This window comes from Chrysemys picta, chromosome 10 (assembly GCF_011386835.1).
Source record: "Chrysemys picta bellii isolate R12L10 chromosome 10, ASM1138683v2, whole genome shotgun sequence".
In the NCBI taxonomy this organism is placed as follows: domain Eukaryota; kingdom Metazoa; phylum Chordata; order Testudines; family Emydidae; genus Chrysemys; species Chrysemys picta.
In genome coordinates this window covers 72,431,260-72,458,500 of record NC_088800.1, presented here as the reverse complement: position 1 = coordinate 72,458,500, position 27,241 = coordinate 72,431,260, and the positions used below count along the sequence as shown (strand labels likewise).

Here is a 27,241-nt window from a genome sequence, read left to right as displayed (position 1 = left end):
TAATTTTAGCAGCTGAAAGGACCTATATAACCAAACAACTGACACATCACCTCTCTTAATAATTAAGAGAAAAGTCAATTTAAAAGAGGTGCTGCAGAAAAAAGTCCTATTTCATGAACTGGCTAAATGTATAAATACAAGGTGATCTCAAAATTCATACACACCAGCCAAGGACCAATAAAAATAGATGAACTATTAAGTATCATTTGAAAAAGAAAAGGAAATGTAATACCATTGTTATTATTTAAGTCAGGATTATGTCTCCATTCTGCTAGGTCCTGTATGGTCACATAGGAAGACACAAGCCTTAGTAACTCACAGAAAGTAGAACAAAGCGGGAGGAAATGACAGTGTATGGGTGTGGGCTTTTCCCAAAGTTTCCTTCTTGTTTAAATAGTTTTTATAATATACTTATTTGTCCAATAACATAACATTTGCATCACTGTCAAGAGACAAAGGATACACACAAACAGGACATCCATATTTCAGCCTTAAAAATGTCTGGCATAAATGCAGTACAGGATGATGACATTTCCTTAACTTAACAATGTTATTTCATTAATAATATTCAATATAATTAAGGTACACAGAGGTTGTACTGGTATCTGTTGGCCCATGAAATTAGGTACTTTAACTATGGACTAGAACAAAGTGCATCAACAATTGGACACTACTTCTGAAGTCCTCCTGGTATTGTGGGACATTATGAATGAATGCTAATGAAGGTCACTCACTGCATGTGAGAGAGCCTTAATACATGCTGAATTTCAAGTACACTTTTATTTCACCTCTTATGCAGTGTCACAATACAGCTAATTCACAAAAAAAAATTACATTGCATGCATCTTTTCTGTACAGCTTGTGTGCATTGTGTATTGTTTACATGAATCTGTTTTTCACTTTTGTTGTTCTGTTTTCCAGCTTCTCTGTATTCCTTGCAATAACATGCATTGGCAAGAGGTCTGGTCAGTCTTTCTCCTTATTCTAGCTGTGCTTGTCTTTGTTGATACAGTATTGCAGATTTACTCTAGTTCCTTCTCTTCTAGTTTGTCATCCACTTCAACAAGCAGTTTGGAAAGAAGCCCTTTTGGTGTGAAACAAATAGATTCAACAGCTTTGACTTCTGCATTTGTCATTGGTGATCACCTCTGGCCTTCTGACCTTACTATACTTTATTTGAACCTTTTAAGAAGGTTTACTGATGTGCCGTCTTTTTTTTAGTTTAAGCTTAAAAATAACTGCCTATTACATCGGAGCTAATATCTGGTGCAGAGTAATGCAGCCCATGTGAGCCGAGGACTATACTTTGATTACAAGCCAGTTTATTAATGCTCAGGAAACGTAAGTTAATGTTGGTTTTCTTTGAAAAAATGCATAATTGAAAGGTCTTGCAATGTAAAAGAAAGAAACATCAAACTTAGAAAGCTGCCAATTAAGGAAAGTATGACTTTAAAGAAGATGTGATGATTCTGGTTTTCTGGTCTTGTTTTAATAAAATGGTCCACAGAATCGGCAAACGTGAACTTCTTTGGATAATAACCTAGCTGGTTGCGTGCCTTGTCTATTCGGAATGTGTGAGTCACAGCAATGTTCCGCACCTACGAGGCAAAAGAACCAACAGTCAAAGAGCTGCATACATTCCAAACTGTGAACAAAACTCTGTTATGTGAATGGTAGCACAACAGAATATGAAAGAAAAGCAAATTCTCAAATTAAAAATAACTTTGGGCCAAACTGTACACTCCCATGGACATACCTCACATTCTCCTTCAAATTGTCCTCACAAATGGAGGGTCTTGGGAGTCTGTAGAGAAGGCAGAGGCTGCTATCTTCCAGCAGCATCTCGCTGTGCTATTGGTCAGGCACCCTACATCCATCCATCCATCTATTGTACTTCAATGGCCCCACATTACCATAATATCTGAGTGCCCACAATCTTTAGAATATTTATCTTCACTACACCTGAGGGGAGTATAGGGAACTGAGGAAAGACTACTGACCAGATTTTTAAAGATATTTAGGCATCTAAAGATGCAGATAGTCACCTAGTGGGATTTTCAGAAGTGCCTTGGCAACTGGATGCTTTTGAAAATCCCAGTAGATGCCTATCTGCATCTTTAGGTGCCTAAATACCTTCAAAATCTGACCCTAAATTGGCTTGCCCAAAGTCACACAGGAAGTCTGTGGCAGAGCATGGAAATGAACATGTATCTCCCAAGCCCCGGCAAGTGCTCTGACCACTGAACCATCCTTCCTTGTGACTGTCTCTCTCCCATCTTTTGAAGAGGTGGAGAGGGGCAAGTGCTGAGAAATTAAAAATGTAAGCAGCATTATGGTAGGCTTGGGATGCCCTAATGGAGATCTGTTGCGTCAGAAGGGAAGATTTCTGTGGCAAGTGGTTCCTCCCACTCTTGGTCCTGGCTCCAGGTCCAAACCATGCAGTCCCAACCTTGTACTTAATCCATTGAGAAGATGGATTGGAAGACATTGATGGGATGGGGGTGGTGCGTCTTGGCACCACACATCTCCCTAAGTCAGATCAGAAGATCTTCCTCTTGCAGAAATAGTGAAGATGATCTTCCCATAGCAATTTTTAGTTACTCACATGAAGTGAAATAATTACTTGTCATTTTACCAAGAGATTGTTGAGATTTGTTTCTTTTTTGTCGCAAATTATTTAGCAATGTTTAATTACTGGTACAGATTAAAACCATTGCTTCTTATTTGCTTGTGTTTTCTAAAAATAACTTAATTACATTTTCTTGGGAATTATTAAATAACAACATAAATAATACAAGTGTGTTTAAATGGACAGAAATTATTTAGACATCATATTTCTAATAACGAATATACTATATGGCCCAAATTGTGGCTGGCATTTATTTTTTCCATGAAAACTGCAGGTTAAAGACAGAGCACAGACGGGGAGTTTTATTATTTGACTTGTGTGAATTCTTTGTGAGCTTACTGCAACATTGTGCCCTCAGTATTAATATAACATGCTTCCTGCAAATTTTAATTAGATATTTTATAAAGATACATATTTTACCTCATTTCTGGTCAGCAAAGGTGTAAATTCAATAACTGGTTTCAACGCCAAGTGCAGATATTCCATTGTTGTGGCTGTGAAACAGAAAGTTACTATTTGAGATAACAATAGTAAACCACTAAAATATTGTAATTTTAGTATAACTGTTCATGTAGGTAATGTTAAAGAAAATTTAAATTGCTAAAGAACGATGGACAAAATAATTGAAATCGGTAGCACTACTTGCTTCAGTAAGATGGGTTGGATTGTTGCTATTTTTGTACCATAAAGTAGGGGCCTACTTGGGATTACTTATATGAATAAAGGGTTTGTATGATTGGATGTAGGCCTGGTAGATTGATTAAATAACTACAAGACTTTGGAAAACATAGTGATAACAAGCCATTGTAGGTTGGATTCTGCATTTGTTTCACACCCGAGATTCTCATAGATGTCAGAGGGAGTTTGGGATGTACAAGATGCAGAATTCAGCATTGCAAGGAAAACATCTAGGGCTGTCAAGCAATTCAAAACATTAAGCATGATTAATTGGATGATTAAAAAAATAATTGCAATTAATCATGCCGTTAAACAATAATAGAATACCATTTATATAAATATTTTTGGATGTTTTCCACATTTTCAAATATATTGATTTAAATTACAACACAGAATACAAAGTGTACATTGCTCACTTTATATTTATTTTTTATTATAAATATTTGCACTGTAAAAATAAAAGAAATAGTATTTTTCAATTCACTTAATACAAGTACTGTAGTGCAATCTCTTTATCATGAAAGTTGAACTTAAAAATGTAGAGTTATGTACAAAAAATAACTTCATTCAAAAATAAAACAATGTAAAACTTTAGAGCCCAGAAGTCTACTCAGTCCTACTTCTTGTTCAGCCAATCGGTCCGACAAACAAAATAATGCTGCCCGCTTCTTGTTTATAGTGGGACCTGAAAGTGAGAACAGGCATTTGCATGGCACTGTTGTAGCCGGCATCACAAGATATTTACATGCCAGGTGCGCTAAAGATTCATATGTCCCTTCATGCTTCAACCACTATTCCAGGGGACATGCATCCATGCTGATGATGCGTTCTGCTCAATAATGATCCAAAGCAGAGTCAGATGTCAGCAGCACAAGGTTAATTTTCCTTTTTGGTGGTTCGGGTTCTGTAGTTTCCGCATCAGAGTGTTGCTCTTTTAAGACTTCTGAAACAGGGACGGCTCCAGGGTTTTGGCTGCCCCAAGTAGCCAAACAAACAAACAAACAAAAAAAGCCGCAATCGCGATCTGCGGCGACAATTCGGCGGGAGGTCCTTCGCTCCGAGCAGGAGTGAGGGACCGTCCGCCGAATTGCCGCCGAGCAGCTGGACGTGCTGCCCCTCTCCGACGTGGCCGCCCCAAGCATCTGCTTGGTAAGCTGGTGCCTGGAGCCGGCCCTGTTCTGAAAGCATGCTCCACACCCCGTTCCTCTCAGATTTTGGAAGGTAGTTCAGATTCTTAAATCTTAGGTTGAGTACTGGAGCTATCTTTAGAAATCTCACATTGGTACCTGCTTTGCGTTTTGTCAAATCTGCAGTGAAAGTGGTCTTAAAACAAACAATATGCTGAGTCATCATCTGAGATTGCTATAACATTAAATATATGGCAGGGTGCGGGTAAAATACAGAACAGGAGACATATAATTTTCTCTAAAGGAATTCAGTCACAAATTTAATTAACACATTATTTTTGTAAACGAGCATCACCAGCATCATGGAAGCATGTCCTCTGGAATGGTGGCCAAAGCATGAAGGGGCATACGAATGTTTAGCAAATCTAGCATGTAAATACTTGGCAATGCCGGCTACAAAAGTGCCATATGAACGTCTGTTCTCACGTTCAGGTGACATTGTAAATAAGAAGCAGGTACCATTATCTCCCGTAAATGTAAACAAACTTGTTTCTCTTAGAGATTGGCTGTACAAGAAGTAGGACTGAGTGTACTTGTAGGGTCTAAAGTTTTACATTGTTTTGTTTTTGAGTGCAGTTATGTGACAAAAAAAATCTGCATTTGTAAGTTGCGCTTTCATGATAAAGAGATTGCACTATGGTATTTGTATGAGGTGAATTGAAAAATACAATTTATTTTATTATTTTTACAGTGCAAATATTTGTAATAAAAATAATATAAAGTGAGTGCTGTACACTTTGTATTATGTGTTGTAATTTAAATCAATCTATTTGAAAATGTAGAATAACATCCAAAATATTTAATAAATTTAAATTGGTATTCTATTGTTTAACAGTGTGATTAAAACTGCAATTAATTGCGATGAATTTTTTTAATCACGATTAATTTTTTTGAGTTAATTGCGTGAGTTTACTGTGATTAATTGACAGCCCTAAAAACATCAATTTCAGAGTATACAATGAGGCCAAAGTTTTTTACCTGTAATTTTTTACATTCATATTGTGAACTTTACCTCTATTCAGGAAGCCTGCACAAGGCTCATAGAACTCTTAATTCCCACTTAAGCCCTAGTGAGATTTTAGGTGAGAGTTAAATGATGGATAAATCTTGTGTTGGCTCTCTTCATACGGGTGAATTTCATCAGTACGTGTCATATAAACGAAATTGTCACAAAGCTAGTGAACAATTACTTTTGGAATTGCACAATTTAAAACTGTTCAATCTTGCATTTTACAAAAGTGTCATGGAAATAAAAACTCAGAGAAAAAGTAAAAAAGCAAAATTAACCAATGCATGGCATTCAGATAATATGGATAGGAGAGCAGGATAGACAGAAAGATAAATAAAAATATTTTACCTGCTACGTAAACAAAGCAAGTAGGAATACGTATCCATGGTGGACTGCAACCTAATTTTTCAAACTGAAAGGGATTAAAATAAATATACCAAGAAGGTAGCTTTCGCTTATTCCGGTACACATTGTCCTGACTTCAATTAGTTATTAAGCCTAACATTTGGAAAGGTGCTCTTGAACCTGAGATGAGCATGCAAACCCCCTAATGTGTACACAAAAGTTGAACTTGTATACATACAAAGGAATGGTGGACCGCATGCAATTCCCTGATATATGCATCCATATTTGCACATATAGTTTTCAAAATGTGGGCCTACAGTTTTTCTACATTCATTGTATTGTATTTGAAATAAATATATGTATTACATACTAGTGGAGTTATCCATTCAAAAAGGTTGACATTCTTGCCATCATTTATGTAGTATGCCTGACCACTCTGTTAAAGAGACAGAGAAAGGACAACTTAGTAACATGATACTGTGCGTGGAGTGACATTTTTTCATTCTCTCTTTAAATATCTGTACTGATTTTGTAAATAATATAGCAATATAAATAAAAGTGTATATATAGATCAACAGGTTACCCAAATTCTGTTTCAATTAACAACTATTCTGTATAAAGTCTGGTCACCCTAGCAATAGAGTAGGGCAAAGGCCATGCACAGGAGGACCATGATGTGAGCGTTAAGAGCTAGTACCATGGTTCTGTTCTGATTATAGCTATTTTCATTTTAAACATATCAAACTAGATAGGGTGTTGCAGTTGTTTTTGTTTTTTTTTACTTACAGCTATATAGTTCCTCTCAGAGGTAAGAGCCACAGCAGCCAGGATATGAGCTTGTACAAGATTCTGTACGTGAACCCAGTTCATTTTGGCAGAAGGGTCCCCAAACCTGAAGCGAAACAGCCCCTTCTGAATATTAACCTGCAAAAACATACAAACAGGAAATCCTTGCAGGATGTGGCTTAATTTTGCACATAAAAAAAGTACATCAAACAGAGCCCAGTCCTTCTCCCACTGAAGTCAATGGGAACTTTACCACCAAATTCCATGCCTCCAGGATTGGACGCTTAATCAAAAATGAAAAAGGTTGCTATTTACTAAGGGGATGTATGACTCAAATCCTGTGCTTGAGACTTCTAGTCTAGATTGTCTTTTTGTCATTTATTAGAACAGAAATAGAATCAAATACTGTGGCCAGATTTTAAAAATAGATCTGGATAATTTAATAACATGTTAATAAACAAAGCTAAAAGTAATCAAATATCATGCTCCAGAAAGTAAGCCGATCACTTAAAACAGTCAGGAGGGAACATCCTCATCCCCACCTACAATGTTAGACAATTTGCTAGGTGTATTATTGTGAGAAAGGGGTAACTTTCTTCAGAAGCATTAATAGCCTCTAGGAAAGTTACTGGACTAGGATTAGTAGTCTGAACGAAAATGGGAAATTATAGAATCATAGAAGTTTAAGACTGGAAGGGACCTCAAAAGGTCATTGAGTCCAGTCCCCGGTATTCAAGGCAGGACTAAGTATTATCTAGGCAATCCCTGACAGGTGTTGTCTAACCCGCTCTGAAAAATTTGCAATGACATAGATTCCACAACCTCCCGGGGCAATTTATTCCAGTGCTTAACCGCCCTGACAGTTAGGAAGTTTTCCCTAAAGTCCAACCGAAACCTCCCTTGAATTATATAGGCTAAAGAAATTAACCCCACATTGTTTAAAGTGTTCTCTGCTCTCTTGTCTTCTTGTGGCCTTGTGCCACATTAATGTGTGGAAAGGCCATATGTATTTCATACTGCATATATGTCTTCTATTATTTTCTATAGGTTTCAGGTGTGTGTGTGCTATATGTAGGAAAAGGGCCACTTGCATAGCAGCTGTTACATGAATCTATAAATGGTCTCACATTAGTGCATTATTTAAACATATGCTACTTTCTCTAGCATTCTTATATAAATTACATATGGTTTTGTTCCATGTACATCCAAAAGGAACAGCAGATTTGCTACCTGCTTTACTCTCCTAAGTGAAATACTAGAAAAGAAGTTTCTTCTGCTAAAGTTCTGTTTTTTTTTTAAATTGGCTTCATGCAGATCTATAACTATTCTCCTGGACAGTACAACTGAAATCACTTAAACTACAAATGGAAAACAGCTGGTGACAGGCCTGATATTTGAGGAGACATTCAGTGACACTCCCCATGCCCACATGCCCTTGACAGTTCCTTTATGCCAGTCCCCAGCCTCTTTTAAGTCCTGGAACTGCTAGCAGCCTTCCATTGCACCCTATGATCCTTGCCCCCCTGCCACTCTGCTATACACAATGTGGCTCCCTCTGGCTTCTGGTTGTCATGGAGATATCACAGGCCCTGTTAGAGGTAGCAGTTTTGAGTTGGGAAAGGCAGAGTTAGGATGTCACAAGGGGAGGGCATTTAAAACCTGAGAGCTTTAACAGGGAGAAGGAGTGGGGGAATGAGGGAGCTTGTAGGTCAGTGGAAGGGGGAAAGTAAGGAGATTTGGGATTCAGCCAGGGGATGGAGAAAGGAGGTTTGAGGGTCAGTGAAGGGAGACTGAGGTGGAGCTTGGGAGCAGTGGGGAATGGAGAGGAGAGTGAGAGGGTTTAGAGGGCAGTGAAGAGTTTTAAGAACGAAGAGTGAGAATGTCGGGGGAATGAGAGGTTTGATAACAATGAGAAGTGGAAGTAGGTGGGGCTTGGAAGATTGTGAGAGAAGACAGAAAGGGGATTTAGGGAATAGTGAGGAGAACAGAGGATATGCAACAGAGTGAAGGGAAGGAATATCTGAGGGAGTTTGGGAATAATATTTGGGAATGGGGATTTTGTAGCAGTGAAGGAAAGGAGGAGTAAATATTTTTGAGTGCAAATGGAAGGGAAGTGAGGTGATTTGGGAAATAGTGAAAGGGAGGATGCGCTTGTGGCTAATGCACTGGAGTGGGACTAAGGAGATCTGGGGTTTATTCCCTTTGTGTCCTAGGGCAAGTAACTTACATCTCTCTCTGTGCCTTAATTTCCCACATGCAAAATGCAAACAAATACTTCTTTACCTCATAGGGTTTGGTGGCAATAAATCCATAAGTATTTGGGAGGCACAGATACTCTCGGGCCAAATAAGTACTAATATATGTATTAAATAGACAGCGAATTGAGGGGAAAGTGTGAGTAGGTCTTTGGAGCAGCGGATGGGAGTTTGGGGGAAGTGAGAAGGAGGTTTTGCAGAAATGAATAGGAGTTGGGAAAGTGTTTTTGGACAGTGGCAGGGAAAGGAGTGTAAGGCACGTTAAGGACAAATGAGGGGAGAGTGTGAGGAAATGTGGGAAGCAGGGAGGAGGTCTGCAGATCAGTGAAGAGGATTGAGGATTGTGAGGAGAAAATTTCCAGAAATGAAAGATAGGAGAAGATTGAAAGAGAAAGAGAGATTTGGGGTACTTTGAAGACCTTCAGAGATGGTGGGTTGGTTGGAGAACATGAGGAAGGAGAGAGTTAGGGGGCAAGTGGAGAGAGAATGAGGGGTTTTGGAGGTAGTTAGGGGGAAAGTGAGGAAAACTGGAATCACTGAGAAGAGAGTGAAGGGGTTTTAGGCAGAAGGAAGGATTGGAGAACACAGGAAAGAAAAATGAGGAAAGGGAAAGGTGGGAAAGGGAAGGGACAAGTGAACTTGGGGAAAGGAGGGAAAAAGAGGAGTCAGCTGAAAGCAAAAATGGTGAAAAATAATAAACTGATATGAAAGAATCAGAAGAGAGTCTTGAAGACAAAGGAGAGCTGCAGGAAAAGCTGTAGATAAAATAAACAAATTTTAAAAATTATTGAACAGAATGAAGGAAAACAGAGTTTGAAAAAGACATAAAAGAAAAAAATATACACCAGACACACTACAGAGAATGGGAAAAAAGGAACAACAAAATGAAGAAGCCATAGTAAGTTTATATATATATAATATTATATATAAAATTTAATTAGAAAATGCTGTAATTAAATAAATTACATACACTACTCCATCCCATCATTTGTGTCAAATATGTGGCATATACAAATTGTATATAATAGGATGGTGTCACAAAAAGGTTTTATTACCATAATTTTGGGATGGTTATGTTACTCATGAGTGATCAATCCACCTCACATGAGTATCGATAAAACTATTTTACCACAACACACCAGCATGTGTATTTTATATGCCATATATTTTACAGAAAAATTACTTTATGGCTATCTTGTATATTTTATTGGAATGATTTGTTGTATCTCTCCATCTCTGAAGTCAAGTTCCTTGGTTAGCATGAGATCAGCTGTACAGGAATAACTTTCTCACCCCAGTTTCTAAATCTATCAATCATGCCTGAACCCTACATTTTAGCACAACCCTCCCCTGCTCCTATGAAAAATACAGATGTTAGTTATTCAGAGCCCTACATAACTTTAAAGAGTAATCTGCCCTCAAAACAAGTGACTTGTAATCATGCACACTCTGTCTTCTTAACACTGTAGTAAACCAACCACTTAAAATAAAGCAAGGGGAAAAAAAGTAAACATGGGCACCTTTGTTTGCCCTTTAGTAACCTACTGAATTAGAAAGTATTTCAAACTCCTTAGCCTGATTCATTGGATAATGAAAGTCGTTAATGGTTGATGCTGGAAATAAGATATTTTGCTGTATCATCTTTTATTAATATTTTAAAAAACTTATGAGTATAAGTTGCATAGTGAAGTCTGAAATATATCTGGATCTGAATCTATTACAGTACAAGCTCTAAACTACCGGTATTTCAAATCAATGTACAATTGCTAAGTTTACATTTGCTTGCGATGAAGAATGACTTTATTGACTATTTTTGTACCTACCGTATATTCTTTAAAGATATATTTTCTTTGTAAAGCATGTGCTATTTTATTAATTGTAATGTCTTAAAAAACTAAGAGCAGATTGTAGCTGTTTCCAGACAACTAGCCAATTAATCTATGACATTAATTATAATAAATGCTATTGTATATTAATGAAAAGTTGCACTGATAAAATAAAATAAAATAAAATAAAATAAATACTGCTACTCGTGGCAGATGTCTTTGCTCTCCTGGTCCGTAGATGCCTGGTGGGCGAAGAACACATGTACGGAGCTTATCACCTCCTAGGATATATGATAAAATGTGATTCTCAAATGACTTTCATATTACTACATTACAGGTACTTTTTAATAGGCTATGAATATCCAAATGCATATAAAATGAGGGCCCAAAGCTGTAGCCACTCCATGTGCAGAACTTACTTTGAAGTAAATGATTTTCATCTTCTTTTAAAAAAGGAAATTAAATTAGTACTTGTGGAAGGTGCTGGCTTGATAGCCCCCCAAAGTTTATTTCTTTATCCACAAAACAGACAGTAGCAATATAAAAATTCACCAAACTGCCTTGCCAATGTGCTTCAAACTCTGATTTGGAAGGATTCCCTCTAGCAGTTACTGAGTATTTCAATCCCTTGTCCATATAGTCTTTGATCTCTGCATTAAGATAGCCAAAAAGAATGCCAATTGTGCCAATATTTTTTGTGATGTGAACTAGTATAAAAAAAAAATTGGAATAAGCTCACCAAACTAATTTTACATAGACCACGAACCACGATCAGGAAGCATTGGCTTTCAGTCACTAGAGATATGAGCTGGATTTGAACCATTAATTTATAGATGGAAGGCTTCGAATATTTGGCCCAATCCTGCTTCCATCAAAGTTGATGGCAAAACTATCATTGACTTTTATGGAAGCAAGATTGGGCCCATCTCCCTATTTTCCCACAGTACATTGGTGATCTAGTTCAGTGTTCTCCCAAGTGGGGTGTGTGGCAGGAGGAGCGCTTTTTTTTCCCCCCCTTCGGCAGTTTGGGTGGGAGTCCGAGATTTTTTTTTTTTTTTTTTTGCTTCGGTGTGGCAGGGGGTGTGTGCTCAAAATTTTTTTTACTGATGGGGTGAGCGATCAAAAAAGTTTGGAGACCACTGATCTAGTTCATCATATCAGAATAATTAAATTCTTAATACACTATCACAAGACTCTGATGAAGTGAAGTACCTAATCTTGATATAGCATTAAATCCTAAAAAAGCAACAGAGGGTCCTGTGGCACCTTTGAGACTAACAGAAGTACTGGGAGCATAAGCTTTCGTGGGTAAGAACCTCACTTCTTCAGATACTTGACATTAAATCCTAGTTTCATGTTTGAAATGTTTAACTGTATTTAAAATGACTGAACCATCTTAGGTTATGTCTACACTGCACTTTTGTCATTAAAACTTTTGTCGCTCAGAGGTGTGAAAAAAAACACACCCCTGAATGACAAAAGTTTTAACAATGAAAAGTGCCAGTGCTTCGTCAGTGGGAGAGGCTCTCCCATCGATGAAGCAACTGCCCCTTGTTGGGGGTGGTTTTATTTCGTCACCGGCAACAAAGAGAGGCCACACTGCTTACCTTACAATGGCACGGCTGCAGTGGCACAGCCGCATCATTGTAAGGTGCGCAGTGTAGATATAGCCCTAATCTGCTAAATAGCTATATAATACATATGACATGGAATAAGTTATAGAGAGACAAGGTGGGTGAGGTAATATCTTTTAACATTCATGGTATTATATTAAGGGTACATCTATACTTACCTCCGGGTCCGGCGGTAAGCAATCGATCTTCTGGGATTGATTTATCGCGTCTTGTCTAGACGCGATAAATCAATCCCGGATCGATCCCGGAAGTGCTCGCCGTCGACGCCGGTACTCCTGCTCAGTGAGAGGAGTACGTGGAGTCGACGGGGGAGCCTGCCTGCCGCATGTGGACCCGCGGTAAGTTCGAACTAAGATAGTTCGACTTCAGCTACGTGAATAACGTAGCTGAAGTTGCGTATCTTAGTTCGAAGTGGGGGGTTAGTGTGGACCAGCCCTAAGTATCAGAGGGGTAGCCGTGTTAGTCTGGATCTGTAAAAAGCAACAGAGAGTCCTGAGGCACCTTTAAGACTAACAGATGTATTGGAGCATAAGCTTTCGTGGGTGAATGCCCACTTCATCGGATGCATGTGACGAAGTGGGCATTCACCCACGAAAGCTTATGCTCCAATACTTTTCTGTTAGTCTTAAAGATGCCACAGGACTCTCTGTTGCTTTTTATGGTATTAGCTTAGCCACTGGTAGTACTTCGCAAGTATCAGATGAAAAAAGCCCTTTCTGGAAATTGTCCACAGCTAAATTTAACTCAATGTCACCTGGTCACATGGTATCATGTTGCTCTTTACATTGATTTGTATTGAACTGGTAGTTATAGTTATAGTATCTCACAGGTGAGCTCAAGTGTTCAAGTGTATAACTGACTCCCTCAACATGGAAAATTCTGGGAAGCCCTAATAAATAATTCCAGGCTAAATATCAATGCCTTCTGCAAAGTTTAATTTATAACTGTAGAACTAATGTTTTAATCAGCATTCATCTTTACTTATGTCATACAACACTTTCAATATGATTCATTTAAACAAGGTTTATTTTTTTAACTCTTCTATCCCTTTAAAGAAATGATGGTATTCAAAAGTAAGTGTTGTATCATATATATCGTAGAAGTTGTAAACATTATTTTTAGGGAAAATGTTTTAATTTTCTGGTATTGTGCTTTCTGGTATCTTTCTATAAATCTGTGAGTATAAGAACATAAAACATAAGAATGACCATAGTGGGTCAGACCAGAAGTGCAGTATCCTGTCTTCCGATAGCAGCCAATGCCACATGCCCCAGAGGGAACAAACAGAATAGGCAATCACCAAGTGATCCACCACCTGTCGCTCATTCCCAGCCTCTGGCAAACAGAGGCTAGGGACACCATCCCTGCCCATCCTGGCTAATAGCTATTGATGGACCTATCCTCCATGAATTTATCTAGTTCTTTTTTGAACCCTGTTATAGTCTTGGCCTTCACAACATCCTCTGGCAAAGAGTTCCACAGGTGGAGTGTGCATTGTGTGAAGAAATACTTCCTTTTGTTTGTTTTAAACATGCTGCCTATTAATTTCATTTGGTGACCCCTGGTTCTTGTGTTATGAGAAGGAGTAAATAACACTTCCTTATTAACTTTCTCCACACCTGTCATGATTTTATAAACCTCTATCATATCCCCCCCCCCTTAGTCATCTCTTTTCCAAGCTGAAAAGTCACAAGCTTATTCATCTTGCCTCATACGGAAGCTGTTCCATACCCCTAATCATTTTTGTTGCCCTTTTGCAAACCTTTTCCAATTCCAATATATCTTTTTTCAGATGGGGTGACCACATCTTCACTCAGTATTCAAGATGTTGGCATACCCTGGATTTCTATAGAGGCAATATGATATTTTCTGTCTTATTATCTATGCCTTTCTTAATGATTCCCAACATTCTGTTAGCTTTTTGACTGCTGCTGCACATTGAGTGGGTATTGTCAGAGAACTATCCACAATGATCTTGTCAACTCGAGGAAAACACATATATACATGTCAGTTAGATATCACATCAGGAGAAGTAATAAATCCCAGTATGGTGTTAATGGCTGAAGTGAATTAATATTAATTGAAAAGTACCTGCTACTGGAGTTCCATTAGCTGCTAGTACCATTTGGTCAGCAATTGATTTGGTCTTGGAATAATGGTCAATATGCTAAAAAAAAAAAAATAAGAGCAAATATATATACTCTGTAAATGACACAAATAAACTTCTGTCAAACTGGTTTCTTGTCATCAGCTCTGTAACAGCTTCTCAAAATTAAGAAGTTGTGGGGGTACTAATTTAGGTTAAAAAGCCTAAATTATTGTTTTATAAGTAAAGCAGACAGGTTTGCCTGTACGAATCTGGATACCCAGTTAACTGTAGTCCATTTGAAGAAATATTTTAAATCTTATAACAATGTAAAATATTGTTATAATAGTGTTACTCAGATTTTAATTGCTTAATATTTTTAAATTTGAATGTGTTTCTGTAGTAGTAGAAAAACCACTCAAAATACTTATGATTTTTTATTGTACGAGTTAATGATTAGATGAGAATTCTTGTGTTTGCTTTTCTTGTAGTGTGAGCTTAATTTACTAAGTGTTTACTCCTCCCCCCCAAGTTATTCAGAATAACATTATTAAAAATTATTTTGTCTGCCCATCTATAGTGTATGAATCATAGTGGTAGCTAGGCACTGCATTATATCAAGAGAAGTATTTTAATGGAAAGAGAAGATAGGAAAAATAAAAATTTACATGAACTGACAATGTTTGCTTTCTTATTAAAGACAACGATCCCATAATAAAAAGTGCAGTTTTTCCATTTCAGCATTGATTTTGAAAATAGATAATAATATTTGACCAGAGAGAAAACAGATAACAGGTATATAAATAAAAATAATTAATATAAAGACTCAGATAGACCCTAATCCATACAAGGGGACCTTTATATCCTTGTTGATCTGTATTAACTACAATGGGACTCTGCATGAGCATAAGGACCCTCATGGATTCCTTTCTACATTCTGGGCCTTGATGGCAAAGTATATACTAATAGTTACTTAAAATAATTACATTGGTTCTCAAATGGTGTCTATATACAATTTTAAAAAACAGAAGATTTTTCTTTTTTCTTATCCTTTTGTGTCCAATGTTGTTCAGAAATAACAGAGCAAAGCAATAAAATAGAGAAAACATGGAACAAATAGTACAGGCAAAATACCTTTTCTAGTGGAAAATATGGCACAGTTTCCTCATCGCCATCTTCAATGGGATTCCCTCCAAAGACCACGTTCACTGTACTAGTATATATCAATCTGGGGATGTTCTGTTGTTTGCAGACTGCAGTGATATGCAAAGTAAATTATTTCAATAGAAATTGGAATAATAAGAAAATAAATAACCTAGAACATAAGAATGGCCATACTGGGTCAGACCAAAGGTCCATCTAGCCCAGTTTCCTGTCTTCCGATATTGGCCAATGCCAGATGCTTCAGAGGGAATGAACAGAACTGGCAACCTGCATGAACAGGAAATAAGCCTTTTCTAAAACAACAGTCACATATATTATAAGAGTAATCTTTCCATTTTAGGATTGTTTGGGAATTTATAATAATATCTTACATTTATATACTGTAACTCTATGCATTTCAAATGATCCCAAGTTCTTTATAATTTGGCATCACATTCTGACTGAATATCCTGTAATTGAACATTATGGTTTTGTAGAGGGCTAGAACTTTTCTGTTAGGAGAGGGGATTGGGCCCCAGTTAACTACGATAGAAGTAGCACAACTACTCTAATGCCAGCCCACTATATATTCACAAGCTAGTAGGATGATAGCAGGAAGAACTGCTCTGAAAACTATGAAAATAGTTAATTCCTTCCAAATAAATGAATGCTAATTCTTGTGTCAGACTAAACATGCTAATGAAAAGCTACTGCCAGGTTGCAATCAAGGGGTAGAACTAACTGTTCCTCCTTTTTTCTGGCTTTCCTACAAACCTCTGGAGACACAATGTTCTGTAAGTCCTCCATGGCTGGAGAGGGTGTTGAGGAGCAGAGTTTAGGGATCCAAGGGCATGATCTCCATGTTTGAGCAGATACGCCCTTGATTGTGGCCCCAAATACTACTAACCTCCACTCAGCTCTTGAGAAGAATACTCTGAGGGGAGAGGAACAAGCTGTACAAGGGGTCACAGACAGGCAGAATATGGGTACAAACCAATCATGTTTTTGCAGCATAAATGTCATTATATTTTGGGAATAAAGAAGAGAGGTACAGAAGCTGAGCCACAATGTATGCAATTCAGTTTGAAAAGCCATATCTGGAAATGAGAGAATCTGAAAATTGTTTATCATAATTTTCCTGAGATTGTTGGTAAAAGACTAAAATTTAAGAAAAACAAACATGAGTTTGGGTAAGGAGTTTCCAGGTACAAAGTAAAATAAAAGGGATGCTTTCACTTATGTGGATATCTGTAGTCTTAATAGGGTAAAGTAATAATAAAAGTAATCCTGGCACTAACAGAGCACCTTCTATGTGATAATATAAACGCCTTTTTCATACACTGAATAATTGTTTCAAATCTCACAACACCCATATGAAGGAGAGAGGTATTATTATATCCATTTTACTGATAAGAAGTGGCGAGAGATTAATAATGTCATCCTGATGTGAGGGGATGCTGGTGGCTTTGTGCAGAGCGTGCAGGAGGTGGGGAATGGCATCTCCGAAATGGTCTCAGCTTTTCCCGAGTGAGGGGGTTTGGGATGATGTAGGATTGGGGCTAGTGATCATGTTTAGTGTTGTGCATGTGTAAGAAATTGCAGAATAACCATGTTTGTGAGAAAAATAAAATATAAAGTAACTAGAAAGCTGGGAAAGAGCAGTTTGAACTGACACTAAACCTGTACTGATGGGGGAGGAGAGTTAACATGGAAATGAGAGACTAATACATATGTATAAAAAAGATAACTAAAAGTTATAAATAAGTTTATGTAAAAAGGGAGGTTGAAGCTGTGTTGTCTGGTGCTGGAGGCCACTGTGATGGCACAGGGAGCTTCCTACTTGTGAGTAATTGATCATTACTTGCTGAGGGTTTTGCCTTAATAAAGATTTGTTAGATCCATCTGCTGAGCAAATGAATCTCAGTCCAACAGTACATGGATCCTCTGTTAATTTAATTCTGTGAAAGAGGTTTGTGTGACAACACGGCTAGGGAAACATAGGGTCCAGTGGCCCCTATGGAGCAGCCTACTCCGAAGCTTGGGTGGGATGAATATAGATTCCTCCTGCTTGCCCCTGCACAGTTCTCCAGCACCCAGTGTGGCTGTTTGGCTTTAGTGTCTTGGCCAAGTTTACACAGAATGTCTTGAGACAGAGACAAATACAGAACCCAGGTGTGCTGTCTTAGTACTGTGTGAAACAAATGACATTTTCCATATAAGATATATACTAAGAAATAGTTTAACTATGCCAAATAGCTTTTACTGAATGGTATATTAGCTTGCCATACCAATACACAAAGAGACATCTAGATACATACCTTCAATTATGAGTTTTGTCCCACCAACATTTATAGATTCAATCTTTTCTTTTTGTAGCTAGAAAAAGAGAGATTGTACAGTATCTGAATAATCTCACACTTTACATTCAGTCCTAGAGCTGGTCTGTCAATTTTTAAAACAAAAATTGTTTCTGGGAATAATTGGTTTGCATCCTGTTTTGATGTTTTTGAAACAAAACGCTTTGTTTTTTCTGTTCAAAATGACTTTTCATTTAAAAATGTAACAATGTATCCTAAAACAAGCATACAGAAAGGAGGATTTTAAATATACATGTTACAGTAGGAATTCAATGGTCAGTTCTCTGTATTCAGAGGTATCTATTCAGTGAATTTGTGCTGTACAGTGACAAAATAATTAAACTATAATGTCTAGCAAAGATGATTATGTTGCTGTTTTAATTAAAGTGTTGGGGAGTATTTTATTTTATTCAAGAAGGCTTGGGTTTTTTAACATTATTATTTTAACCCTCAGTTTCTTTCTAAGGATCATACATCAGGGACAAGTTTTCTTAGCTTTGACAATATTCTACCTACTAATTGTGGACAGTTGCGAATTTAAATACAGCAGCGATTGTAATAATTTAATTCAGGTTTCAGTCTACCTATCAACTTAGCTGGAGTATATTATTTTTGTTTTTTAATAGGTATATTTATATTTATAAATGTAAGCTCAGAGATTGTGGGGAAGACTTAACTACGGTTATGATATGCACTCAGTGAGATTTGGACATAAATAGTTTAGCCTCACAACAAAATTGTGAGGTAGGTAAGTATCATTATCCCTCTTTTACTGAGGGCAGAACAGATAGGTGAAGTGACTTGCCCAAAGTCACACATTGAGTCAGTGGCAATGCTGTGAAACCTACTCTCCTGTCTCCTAATGCAGTGCTCTAACCCCTAAACAGCACTTCACTGACACTTCCTAGATGAAAGTCCTTGGTTGCTCCCAGGTTATTTTTGGAACCTCAGAGAGTGAAGTCACTTCCCCATCCCCAGTACAAGAACACTAAAGGAACAAATTCACTATAACTAGAGCTGCAGTTTGTACACAGCAACACACTGAATCAACTTGAGAATTTCATTCTACAACACTTTCGTATAAGCAGGATTTCAGTCTATCTGAGTTTGTGTTCTCTAGTCTTCCCTTTCTGGGAAAGACTGTCAACACCAGAAGGCTATGGCAAGACAACTCTGGTGCCATTTAGAGTCCTTAGCTTTCTTTGATGCCCTTCAATCATTTAGCTTGAATGCCTCTGGGTGGCACTGGTCTTGTAGGTTGATTATTTTGTAGGGAATGGAAAACAATCAGAGGTCCATGCTGATTCTTTTATCTTTGACAATAGCCTTTTATCCTGTTAAACATGAAGTTTTGTTAACTCATTTTAAGACATTAGCTGGGAAGGACAGTAGTGTTCCTGACCGGATTAATTCCTACCTGCCTGGAAGGGTGCAAAGGGAAGTAGTGTACAATTTATGCTACTTATGTGGGGTTCTTCAAAGCTCAGTTTTATTAGTCTTCCTTGTCAGTGTATATAAGAGAGTGTGTGTGTGAGGGGGGTGGGGGGAGAGGATGGGGGAAAATGAAATGAAATTAATGGAGATACCCTGTCTCCTAGAACTGGAAGGGACCTTGAAAGATCATCAAGTCCAGCCCCCTGCCTTCACTAGCAGGACCAAGTACTGATTTTGCCCCAGATCCCCAAGTGGCCCCCTCAAGGATTGAACTCACAACCCTGGGTTTAGCAGGCCAATGCTCAAACCACTGAGCTATCCCTCCCCACCCCGCAAGCAGTTTGAGTTGCAGTGTTAAAAGTTTGCAGATAACACTGCTCTGTGTCTTGTTTTCATAAGTATTGGACTTGGGGTGGTAACTATGATTTCCCAGTAGCTGCCTGAGACCGGGATATGGAGGAGAATAAGCTGGATACATTCAATCTTGATAAGATGGAACTGATAATAGTGATTTAGTTGAAGGATTTCGAGGTTATCACAGGGGTGATTCCTGCCCCCTTTATTGAGGAGATTTCTTCAATTTTTGTTCAAGTTTTGCAATGCAGAGGTTCCCTTGGATTCCTGTTTGCTCCTTGGAACTCAGGCGGCCAGGAGTACCTACTCCCATCTGCACTCAACGAGGTGTTTGTGACCTTTTTTAGGATCTTGATACAGTGATTTACAGTCATAATTTTAGATTGAATTACTACAGTGCACTCTACAATGAGCTGTCCTTGAAGTGAATTGGTATTAGCAAATGGGACTTATTACATCTGTTATTTAACAGATTCCTGAGTTCCTAATCACTACACAGTAAACAATTCAAAGCTTTGGTTTAGATCAATACAGTTCCATATTTTTTGTGCCTAGGCTATCTCTCTTCATGTCATCTGCCATGACAGTTAGGATCAGCTGAGACATGCTTTAAATAGGATGGAGCTTGTGGGAGGTTATTCTTGGGAGGGGGGGGGTGTGATTGAAGTTGGAATTTGTAGCCTCAGCAAGTCTGAGAGACTCTGAGTCTTTTGGTGTTTTGGGGACAATACAAGGATCTTCTCTTCATTCAGGCATCTGCCTGATGTGGCAGGTAGACAAGGTATGAATAATGTGGAATAAAAAAGGAGTAAGAAGGAGTGGGAGGTAGATTGTTTATCTGTGGAGATTATTATTTTTCTAGCATGATAGAAGATGATTTATTTGTATCGATATAAGTTTTAGTAACATCAGGTATGTGTCCTGAGATCTAAAGAAGGGAGCATTTTATAAGTTTAAAAAATAATTACAATAATCAGTAAATGTACTGTTTAAATGTACATTGATGGAACTATTTTTCTGATATGCAGATGGTGTTGAATATATATAATTATTTGCATTGATATTTGATTCTTACTTGTATTTGGGTAAACTAAAATATAATTTGTTTCTTGATCTTGTACAGCACAGGTGCAGATTGTTGCACAGGTAAATGCAAGGTTAAATGTGATGCACAGAACAGGGAGTCCAGAGCCATCCAATCCCAAATAAATGTCAAGTTACTCTGCCTAATAGTAGCAGTAGAACCAAGCTGGGGAGTGTGATGCTAAGCGCTTCATTTCCATGCTGAGGATCACATATAAGCCACATCTCTTCAGAAATGCTTGTTCTCTCCCCATCCTGCACTTTTTTAACCTGTGCTCTTGATAGTAAGGATGAAGATATGCAGAAGCTTTGACACTATCAATTATTGTGGACAGCTAAGCCTAGTGCTTAACTTACTTGTACCCATGCACAGTCACAGTTCTCTCTTGTGGTAGGGCACAATTAAGTATGTGCTCTGGGCTGTGTACTGTACAAGGATTTGCAGGATCAAGGCCTCAGAGTAGTTTACAGACCACTGGTTATTAGCACAGGGTAGGGAAAGGTGTGGAATTGATTATTATAAGAGCAGGCAACTGTAGGAAATTACACTCAAATGTTAACTTTCAATGAAAAACTGAGTAATCAATCTGAGATGAAACATGCAAAGAAGTTTTGAAATCTTACACTTTTTAACAACACTGGGTTAATGCCATTTTAGACAATGGCTTAAATCTCTTCTTATTACCCACAGCTCAAATTTTCACCACTCAAAGTTAGAAAAGTGATATTTCTTAACTATCACTGTAAATAAAACTTTAAGTGATTGATAGAGGCTGGATATGGTCACTAATATGATAATCTATTCATAAATAACTGGCAATTTACAAAAAGACAAACATTTCAAGAAATACTTTTGATAGGTAGCTCTTTAAAACTATGATGTTCAATATATTGTGCTCTTGATCCTGCGAGTTCTTAAAACTGTGCACAACAGGCAGTGAGAGAGGTTGAATGGAAGCTACAGATGGACATGAGTATGTTTAAGCATGAGACTTAATCCTCTGCACTGAGCAGACGTTAATATAAGCACCTTGCACACAGGATAAGAAAAGAGGTGTGTTGTGGGTGGTGAGTTGGTGTACCTGAGAAGAAGATGGACTTAAGTAAAAAGCCTGGTTATTGGGAGACCTGAGTGCTGGGATAGGAATTTGCTCTTTTCATCGGAGTGCTCAGAAATCTGAAATATAGTGCTATGATAACCACAGATCTCACATGCTAACTTAACGTTGATTCTATAAGGATTCAGATAGAAAGACACATGAGATAATTGTACTCACTTGCTCTAGTCCTGACATTCCATATGCAGCTGCATGAAACACACAGTCAGCCCCTTCACAAATTGCAAATAGGGCATCATAATCCCTCACATCAGCCTGCAATATATATGGAAAGATATTTTGAATCTGATCACAAAACTACAGTTTAGAGTTTACCATGAAGCTGTTATTACCCATAAAATGCATGCATGAAATTGTGCATACACTTGTGATAAATAAAGGGGGAGGGATAGCTTCCTTTGATGGACACTCAGCCAGCCAGTTAGCTGTAAAATCCCTCTTGGTAGCTGACAAAAGCATTAGGTGTAAGCACAGAGGAGATCCACAAGTCAAAATAAAAAATGAACCTGATAGCGTCTGACTAAACATTCCCTATCCAAATTATTTCTTCTAGGTATGGAAGATACTTTTTCATACCTGGTTCAAACCTTACACAGCATTCCTCCTGCAGTGCTTATAGCATTGCTGCTCCGTGTCCCTGCAGCCCAGAGAACAACAGACAAAGGGAAAGTTTCTTGTCCCATTTTAAAAAGTTCTAGCCTTCCCATTGTCTCTTTTGGTCAGGTGCCCACTTTTTTTCTTTACCTGGGGGACTTTTTAACCCTTTACAGGTAAAGCAAGTAAAGAACAGCTATCAAGAGGTATTTTACAGCTAACTGGCTGGGTGGGTGTCCATCAAAGGGAGCTGCCCCCACCCCTCTTCATTTATCACACTCGTGGAAGCCGGGGGCTGAAAATCAGGCCCATTTTAATACTTTGTGATGATATTATAACAACTTTCTTCCGAGGAGAGCAATACACTTCACAAAAATTAATTCCTTTAGCTTTAGAACACCCCGGTGAAATAGGGAAATAGTATCATACAAATTTTACAGATGGTTAAATCAAGGCACAGATCGGTGAAGTGACTTGCTCAAAGTCACAAGGAGAATTATTTGTAAAGTCAGGAATAGAACTCTGTTCTAGACACCAGACTTCATTGCTTTCTCACTGTAAGTACAGTAGTTCACATGTTTTTTATAGTCTATTGATTAAAGTGCTGTGGAAGTTGTGGAGGAGTCTTATTTTTAAAAAGGTATTTGACGTTATTTATGATTGAGTGTTCTGGGTTTTGTGAAAACTGTCCTGCTGAGACACTACGTAAAAATCAAACAGATTAACTTAATTTGATTGTTGTGAACATGTATTTTTATCATACCTGGATAAACACTACTCCATTAGGAATTTCCCAAATGGGCTCTTGTATATCTAACAGAACAACCGAGGCTCCTGATTTGGCAAGAGCACACCCCAAATTATATCCAAAGTATCCTCCACCTCCTGTCACTACTGTGTTCATGCTTCTTTTACTCAGTGCTCCAGCATGTCGGTTCAGATTACAGTCAGATGTTTGGCTCCAGGGGGGCACTACCCCATTAGCTATATGTTTTGGGTCATGTCTACTACATGCGATACGATTTTCTATCACCAGACACACAAAACATTTTTTTTCCCATGTTGAAAATTGCTCCATGGTGCTCTGGGGTGCAGATAATTCCACTAAGTTTCATGTTAAAAAGCTCCATTCAGGGCTGCAATGTTTTTCTTTATCTTAACCTGTTTAGACGATATAAAGATAAATAATATTAACCAGTCTTTCCAAGTCAAAGGGTAATCAATATAAAAGCTTATTTATGTTAAATTTTTATAGCTTTCTTCTGTTTACTTTGCTTTTACCATATTTGTAACATTATACAGATGTTAAAATGGTGATATTTGGGAAACCTGACATACTGTCACCTACTGCTTGACAATTAAAACTTTTCCATGTGTGCTTTCTAAATTAAAAAAGTATCATGAAAAGGCCTCACAGAGTTTGCGTATATTTGACCAGTCGTTTACAGAGATGGCAGCATACAGAATGAGAGGAAAATATTAATATTTTATGAAGTCAAGGAGCATGAGAAAGTGTCCAAAATTTCTTGTATGGATTGATGTGTTCCACATTCTGGGTCAAAATTAGGAATAATGGTAGATACCAACATCTTCGTCATCTTGAGATAAATGGCTGTTTAGTTGTCTATTCAAATTGTGTCTGCTGGCCTCAATTCAGTTCCTGGTGGTCAAATGTCTACATCACAAAGGCTCAAACTGCCCTTTGGGACTCACATAGCCTATGACTCAGGGTCTCGTAAGTTGAGTTGGAATCTTAAACTATCAGGGTCCAATATGAAAGAACAGAAAACACCCTGTTTCTACATTTTTTTTTTAAAGGAGAAAACTTCCCCAATTCAGTAAACTAAGCATTAATATGCACGCACTGTTCCACTCAGAAAAATCTGAGAAAAGTGATGCCCATGCCTCAAAATCAACAGCTAAGTATTGAATGCACTTATAGTTTTAACCCTTGAGGTGGTCGGTGTTGAAACATGTTATTGGGCTGCTGTGAGGAAGTTTGCAATGCTGTTGCCTGTTGTATAGCTGTACTGTGGATAACATAGGACAAGGCTGCCAATCCATCACCTTTCAGGCAGGGAAACTAATTAATTCAGAGAGAGAGAGAGAGAGAAAGAGAGATAAATGTGTCCATATTTTTATTTAGAAAGTAAAGTAAGTAATCATGTTTATGAAACAAGGATACTATTTTCCCATCCATAAATAAGTAGGGTCTATTAGATGATGTTTGTACAGCATTTTAAAATATGGAGTCTAAGCATTTTTAATTATCGTGAGTAATTATTATTGGATTTACACATATAAACCCACCATCTCTCAACAAAATATTCAAGATATAAGTTATTTGAGATCCTTGCAAATTTGCATAGGAATGCTACACGAGGCCAAGGAAGTATACCTTCATTTAAAATGTTAGAAACTTTAAAAGGGAGAATTTCTATAAATACTAATTACTATCATATAAAAATGTGTAGTTTCCTTAGCAGCAAAAGTGCAGGGTACATGATGCCAATGACTTGGACAAACAAATCAAGTAGCAAAACATCAGTTTAATTCAAGTCATAACCATAAAGAACTCTACAGCCACCAAAACATCAATGTGCTTGTGAAGAGTTGTTTTGACAATTTAATAACATTAATCATAATATTTTACACTTGGGTAACTTCTTCCTTCTGAGGATTTCAAAGTACTTTACAACTATTAATTAAATTAATTCCACAACAAGCCAGAAAGATAGGGAGGTGTTAACCCATTTTACACGCAGGAATCTGACACACAGGAAGGTGAAATGATCTGATGAGGTCACACAGCTAGTCAATGGAAGAAAAGGGAATAGATTCAGAACTTTTGACCAGCAATACTGTGCTCTAACTGCTAGTCAACATTTCCTTCCACATATGATGCCATCCTCTTAGAATTTTAGCTTGTTTAATAGTGTGGCACGTTGCAGGAGAAGCGTGGTTCAGACTGATTAAATGGTATGCTTCTAGAAATAGTACAGTTAAATTGAGCAAAATATATTTTAAATTGAAAATCAAGAAAAGGTGCTTATCTAGGTCTATTTGATGGCAGAATACATTTTCTAGACAGGTGGTGAGAACCTCATTCCTAAGTCATTTAAAAATGGACTGTGTTGAAACTCTTGAGATTATATTTCAGGGCATACTCGTGCATTGCTTGAGGGGATGGACTAGATGTTACTTAATTTTCTAAGTGTAATTTCTAGCATTTCCTTTCTTAGAGGTAAAAAATAGTGGAGTCTGGAGCAAAATTAACCAATAACATCACATATGCAAATGATGGCATACTCATTGGGTGCAGTTGAGTTCGAACTTCATCTAGCTTTTAGAATGTTACAGTTCAAAACACAAAAGTCTACTGGCAGTTGATGCAGTTAACTGGAATTCTAGGCTAGCTGTTTGTAGGCCTGAAAACATGAATGAATATACCACCAATTAAATTATAATGGGTTTTGTTTCAGAAATCTTGAATTCTTCTTTCATCCACATTTTTGTCAATATCTCCCTCGGGGCAATAAATCTTGATATTCAGTTCTACAGCAATAAATAACTGCTTATAATTTTGTGAAACATTGTGACAACATAAAGTTGCACATCATTAGTACCTTTGATTAGTTTGCTTTTGTGCATTCTATTTTCACTATTTTTTATATTTTTGAAATTATACAGAAAACCTTTACATTTTCTATTTGTTGATTTTGCACACAGAAAGTGCGAAATTGAGACAATATCTGAAATTATTTGGAAGGACTGAAAATAGAAAAAAAAATACAAAATACCCTTGTACACATTTAAGTTGTACAAGTGCATATTAAACAGTTTATTTTTAAGCAAACCTTTCGCTGTCCTTTGATCATTTTTTCCTCTAGCATAAGGACAGCCTGAAAGGAGGGATCTGAAATGTAGTTAGGTGAACTGTATAAATTTCAAACCTAACACATACAGGACAGATGGTTTCAGGGGTGCAACTTTGAGTGCTAACACCTAGCACAAATAAGCCTTTCTAGTCTCATCTCCAAGAAACTAGAGAGCTCCTCAAGGATCTTCCATTCACTACAAGGAAGATGTTTTGAAATGGATTTTGTGTAACAACAGTCAGTATCACTGTAGCCATCAGCTTCAGAGGCTTTTAGAAAGTGCTCGCTGAATTTTCAGTCCTATGCAAAGTTCCCTGTCAGAAAAAAGTTGCTTCTAGCACTTAGTACATCTTTTCTCCTCTTTCTGTCAATTTGTAGGATTTGGACTGGCTATTTAATAAGTGTAAATAAACTCAGGGTTATGTGCGACTAGGTCCAAGTACTGTGGCTGCATCTTTAACTTCCCCACTGCAATCTAGAGGTGATAGATGCATAACAGCTATCAAGTACATCAGTACACACAGTCACAGTCAAACAATTTGCCATTTTAAATAGCCAGATAACAGGAATTACCTTGGGCAGGATCCTCGTTGTTAGACTAAAATTTAATTATTCTGAGTCCTCATTGGCAAGCGGGGGAGAGGGTCAGCGCTCTTGTCTCTGGATGTCGATTAGCACCGGCATAGCAGGGCTCCCCAGTGAAGCGTATTCCCCAAACGAGCTCAGATTTTCGGGTTCTTAAAACTGCCCCTCATCCTAGGATCCCGAGAGAGCCGTTTGCCAGAGCGTACCGTGTGGCCACTTCGCTTACCTACTCCAGGTAACACCGTGGCCGTATTTACCTC

General features: G+C 37.7%; 1 protein-coding gene across 1 annotated transcript; it reads right to left on the bottom strand.

Annotated features, from left to right (window-relative positions):
• Positions 1-761: 761 nt before the first annotated feature.
• LOC101943596 (putative short-chain dehydrogenase/reductase family 42E member 2) lies at positions 762-27,241 on the bottom strand. The gene is made up of 12 exons (XM_024102413.3): positions 26,970-27,241; positions 23,282-23,679; positions 22,084-22,179; positions 17,897-17,954; positions 15,570-15,688; positions 14,441-14,516; positions 10,914-10,996; positions 6,635-6,772; positions 6,219-6,284; positions 5,852-5,915; positions 3,050-3,123; positions 762-1,598 (listed from the first exon to the last, which is right to left on the bottom strand). Exons 2-12 carry the CDS (start codon positions 23,594-23,596, stop codon positions 1,347-1,349), a joined length of 1,341 nt encoding a protein of 446 aa, XP_023958181.3. The 5' UTR covers positions 23,597-23,679; positions 26,970-27,241; the 3' UTR covers positions 762-1,346.

What these genes read in the sequence shown, in the direction of transcription:
- LOC101943596 (XM_024102413.3), bottom strand. Translation starts at nt 23,596, where the DNA reads ATGGAGCAATTTTCAACATGGGAAAAAAAATGTTTTGTGTGTCTGGTG. An exon ending in GACATCTGCCACGAGTAGCA is followed by an intron (nt 6,773 to 10,913) that starts GTATTTATTTTA and finishes ATGTTTTTGCAG; the next exon opens with GTTAATATTCAGAAGGGGCT. An exon ending in TTGCTTTGTTTACGTAGCAG is followed by an intron (nt 3,124 to 5,851) that starts GTAAAATATTTT and finishes TCTGTTTCACAG; the next exon opens with CCACAACAATGGAATATCTG.